Source organism: Aulostomus chinensis, chromosome 20 (genome assembly GCF_037954235.1).
Source record: "Aulostomus chinensis isolate RoL2024-O1b breed Wild chromosome 20, RoL_Achi_v1.0, whole genome shotgun sequence".
Taxonomy (NCBI): domain Eukaryota; kingdom Metazoa; phylum Chordata; class Actinopteri; order Syngnathiformes; family Aulostomidae; genus Aulostomus; species Aulostomus chinensis.
Genome location: NC_141339.1, coordinates 3672057 through 3677077, shown reverse-complemented (window position 1 = coordinate 3677077; position 5021 = coordinate 3672057). Strand labels below are relative to the sequence as shown.

Sequence of the window (5021 nt, the reverse complement as noted above, 5' to 3'; positions counted from 1 at the left end):
AAGCAGCCCAAACTATCCTCTCCCCAGCCACTTCCACTAGCTCGTCAAGAGGAATTCGAAGGTGTTTCCCAAAGGTGTAATGCCTCCTAACACCACGTACAATACTGCTCACAGTATTTGATATCCATCAACGCTACATTCTCAAGCTCCCTGCTGTTCCATTGCGAAATGTGACAGAGAGGAAATGTCCTTATTTGGATCACATTCCTACACCTGTCAAAGATGTCACATTTGCATTAAAAACTGTATCCAGTTCGAAGGTCAAATGTTGAACAGAGATGTGACATCCAAGTTGGTTCATGGTTGGATGTCCAAAAAGTGGACCTAGTTAGGACGTCGAATCGATGTCCAGAATTGGTGATGTACGGAGCAGCCCAACATAGTCATGATCTGCAACTCTATCCAATGTCCAATGTTGGCTCGTTCTCATCACAGCACTACATGTGTATTTTGCATGTTTCTTCATGGTGGTTTGTAAGTTTACATTTTTAGGGAGAGAACAAGTCTTTCCGTTAGCAACAAACAATGAATTTGCCATTTGAAGTAGCAGCCCATCATAACCATTGCACTTTTAATGTATATGCATTTACTAGCTATGTCCAATGTCTATTTAAATTTGTTTTACCTATTTATTACTGGATACAATTTTATAATTGAAATATTATCAGAGTCTCATGCAACAGAGTCATCTGATAGGCCTTCAACAGCATTAAATGTGCACTAAAAGGCATTCCTTCAACAGCTTGAATATGATTGGTTCTTGACATGGGATTGAGTGTTTGCTTCTTCGATGAATGTTCCACGCAGGCGTAGAACTGATCGGGTGCTTTCGAAAATGCGGTAAAACACATACAACAATAGTTTGCACGGGCATTCTGCATGCGCAGAACAGATCAGGTAGGTGGTAAGAATCAAGCACAGACACACACAACTTCTCAACCTGCATCACTGTGGTGAGGAACACCTTACGATTGTCCATCTGCTATATGAACGCATTGATTTTTAAGATTACAAGGAAGAGCAACTCCTCTAAATTAAAGGTAAGTTTGGTCAGCCATGTGAATTCTATGTCCATGTGTATAGTATGTATAGAAAATTCTACTAATGTTATGTAGTTCAGGCAACATCTCTTCACAAACCTGCTGTGTTAGCAACTAGTTCTACAGGCACAAGTGGCTAAAGGCGTTAGCTGTTAGCATGCCTTGTAAGGACGCATTTGTTTTAGATTACCTTGCCGCACAGTAATCTTCCACAAGGGAATATGTTGTGTATGTAAATAGAACTGTACTGTACTGTAATGAGCTTCGTCATTTAGCAGCGTAAAAGCACAGGGCCAATAAAAAGCAGTTCCAGAAGAGCAAAGAACAGCATTTAAATACCAAAACAGAGGCTGTGTTTAAGTATGTACAGAGTAAAATTGCAATTTTCATGAAAGTACTTTGCAGTTCAGAGAGTTCTGTAGATGCACCAGTAATTGTTAGAATATTGCATATAATGTCTTATTTCTCTTCCAATAAAGAGGCAAAGAAATTTATAACAGGTAACACTGCTTGGGTCATTAATAAATATGACTTTAAAAATCTTGAATCTTGAAGTTCCTGTGACAACAAGAGGTGACAAAAAAATTTTACGACAAAAAAAAAGATCAGCAACATGATTGGCCAGCAATGAGAATGAGTTGGCGCACTAAAGGGTAGAAGAGATCAACTGGAGGCAGTAGGAATTCAACAACACCCCCATGAACTTGAAAACAAGGACCTGAGTGAGCATGTGTGAGAAAAGGAAAGACAGAATGAAGGAGAGATGACAGGCTGTGAGGCTGAGAGCAACATGTAGTCTTCCTGACTGTACTTATGTTTTGCTTCTTTGCACTGTCACGACTTGAAGGGAATGAGACTGGAACCACAGTTGGTGCACGAAGGTGCTGTGTGAAGTGAAGCATGAGGGGGACGGGCGGGGGCTCACAATGCAATTGTGGGGCCTAGGGCCTATCTCGACATGTACCTGCTCCACACAAGGAAAAAAAAAGAAAACCACAACTACACTTAGGTTTCCATATTCATTCCGAAACCCTATATACAAACTGGATTCTTCAATCAGTTTTCATTAATCCATGAAGATGGTTTTGTTGAGAATAAATTATTGAATATATTTATATATATATGTGTGTGTGTGTATATATATATATATATATATGTGTGTGTGTATATATATATGTGTGTGTGTATATATATATACATATTATATGTGTGTATATATATATATATATATATATTGTGTGTGTGTATATATATAGGTATGTGTGTATATATATACATATATGTGTATATATATATATTATATGTGTATATATATGTGTATGTGTGTGTATGTGTGTAAATATATATATATATGTATATATACATATATGTTGAAAATCCATCTTTATTTAAGCTTTGTGTTCTTATAATCACCAATAAATATTTTTCCAGATATGATCATTTTAAAAGCAGATCGAAACCAGTGATAAAAGAAAGCATAGATAAAGGGATTGAGCATTGAGTTTGACAGTGCCAGCCAATTAAGAGCTTCAAACAGTGGCAGTGGTACTGTCACAGGATTTAGAAGTTGAAAATAAAAACACATAAAGAGGGGGGTCCAACAGATGAGAAAAACCCCCATAACTATAGCCAGAGTTTTGGTGGCCTTCCTCTCACTCTTACTGACCGTCACTCCAGAATTCCTGGTTGTGTCCTGGATGCTGCGTGCCTGTTTCTGTGCCACAAGGAAAATCTTCACATAGATACAGACCATGATGATCATTGGCAGGTAAAAAGAGAAAACAGGTCCTGAAATATTTGCAATCAAAATATCCAGGTAACACTTTTCTCCACATTGTTCATGGTTCAACCCTGCAATAATAAAGCCAATGGCAACTAGAGCAGAGACACTCCAGATGACCAGGATCATGATCACAACCACATTACGAGTGATTGTTAATCTGTATGTCAGAGGATGACACACTACAAAATATCTGTCAATGGAAATACAGCAGAGATTCAAAACAGAAGCTGTGCTCAGAGTAACATCAGCATTTTCTCGTATTTTACAAAAAACGTCATTTTGGTACATACAAGAACTTACAGTGAATTCCATACTGAGAGGAAAAACTACAACACCAACCAGCAGATCAGTCACAGCCAGAGACAGAATAAGATAGTTAGTAGGAGTGTGGAGCTGTTGGAAGTAAATGATGGAGATTAATATCAGGAGGTTCCCATATACTGTGATAACAGATACTGAGCCAAGGAGAAGATTCAATAAAACACACATTGTGGAGGAGGTTCTTGTTACTACAGAGAAATGATCCACTTGATAACAGGGATGTATGACATTGACATGAGTGCGGTTGAAAAAGACCTCTGCTGCCATGCTTCTGAGTTCCTGCAAACCAGTTTTCTGTTACTGACATGAAACATTTATAACACTTAAAATAGTTGTCATTATCTAATACCACAAAGAATTTGATAAGTCTATACAGTTTCTGGTTTCCTTACCTAAAATGCTCACAGCGTCCCATGGATCAGTGCTGATTTCTGTTCTTCAGTGCTGTGTCACTGTACACTGCCTTGATTTTTATAAAAGTTTCTCTCTCATTAACATATTTCAGATATATTCCAGTTGTCCAATGAAAACTAGAGGTTGAAAGTAGGTCCCACTGTGACATGTATTGCAGCTCAAAGGCACGTGAGTTAAAAAAAAAACAAAAAAAAACTAGGTGGTCTGACTGGCATTTTCTCCCCGTTTATGGCTAAGCACTCTGGTGGTCAGTCTCACTGTACAGCAGTGCTGCAGTCCCAGCTGCAGTTGGAGTAGAGGAGAGTTTCAATAAAGATTATTAAGAAAAATCCTGAAAATATTTCAAAAAATACATTACGGAGGGGTCATGAAGTTGTTTTGAAAAGTGAGATATTTTAACTGTAATATGAAAAGCACAGTTATTTCAGTTTTGCTCTGTGTTTCAAGTTCCGGTTTGATACATTGTGACAAAAATATACAACAAGGATTAACAGAACAAGAGTGCATTCTTAGGTCTAAAGATAAATGGTATTTTCATTCACATTTTGGCTCTTTTTTTTGGCATAAATCGTTTTGTTAAAAATTATGCAAATTAGCTGATGACATCACCTAGCAACTTTGAGGACAGCCAACAGCTACGTTCCTTTCTGAGGATTTAGAAACACAAATTTTGTGAACGTGGTGAAACAAAGATAATCCCAGTGTGAAAACCTCAGAACATTTTAAAATGGTGTTATTACTGAAGTTAATAAGCTTGTCTTTTATCAGCTTCCAACAGTTTCCATATTCCAACAGAGGCTTCTTCTATCATTTTATGTATGTCATAAAACTGGTGATTTCAACCCATCACTTGCTGGCATTGTGAAGGGAAACTACAGCACATTTATTGATAATTTTTTGATACTTAAAAACCCCTCAGGACTCTCAGTGTTAAGTTTGCATTGGGGCCATGCTGAGTTTTGTTCGACTGAAAATTTTGGACTGTTAAATTTTAGAAGTTCTCATGGGTTTCTTGTTTTTTCACAGGCTCTTGTTTGGTTTTAGTTCATTAGACTTTAGTTCCTGTTTTATTTTGTCAGCTCTTCTCTCTTGTGTCGTTGTGTGCTCATCACTTCCTTTCTTTATCAGTTTCCCACATTTTCTCCTCGTCAGTCACAACCCTGCTCCTGGTGTTTCTCGACCTATCAGCTCCTTCCCTGCCCCTATGTTCTCACACCTGGTTCTTGTTTTTTCATCAGTTGAGGGTATTTGAGGCTGGGCCAAGATGGCGACCAGTGCGGTTGTGTTATGCTGAGCTCCCAAAAGTTTTGAGTACCAATGGATGTAGCAACAAACAAGAGAACCACAACGACGACCTAAGGGCCTGGTATGAAAGAGAAAACTTTGGTGAGAACACTAGTTCAACAAAGAACTGATATTCACAGAGTTTTCACAGACTTTGATAGTTGCTTGCAACTTAGGCC

The 5021-nt window shown here is 38.1% G+C and overlaps 1 protein-coding gene across 1 annotated transcript; it reads right to left on the bottom strand.

Annotated features, from left to right (window-relative positions):
- Positions 1 to 2424: 2424 nt before the first annotated feature.
- On the bottom strand, positions 2425 to 3411 carry LOC147242260 (trace amine-associated receptor 1-like). The gene has a single exon (XM_086189534.1). It carries the CDS (start codon positions 3409 to 3411, stop codon positions 2425 to 2427), a length of 987 nt encoding a protein of 328 aa, XP_086045660.1.
- Between the last annotated feature and the right edge of the window lie 1610 nt (positions 3412 to 5021).

What these genes read in the sequence shown, in the direction of transcription:
- LOC147242260 (XM_086189534.1), bottom strand. Translation starts at nt 3,411, where the DNA reads ATGGCAGCAGAGGTCTTTTTCAACCGCACTCATGTCAATGTCATACAT.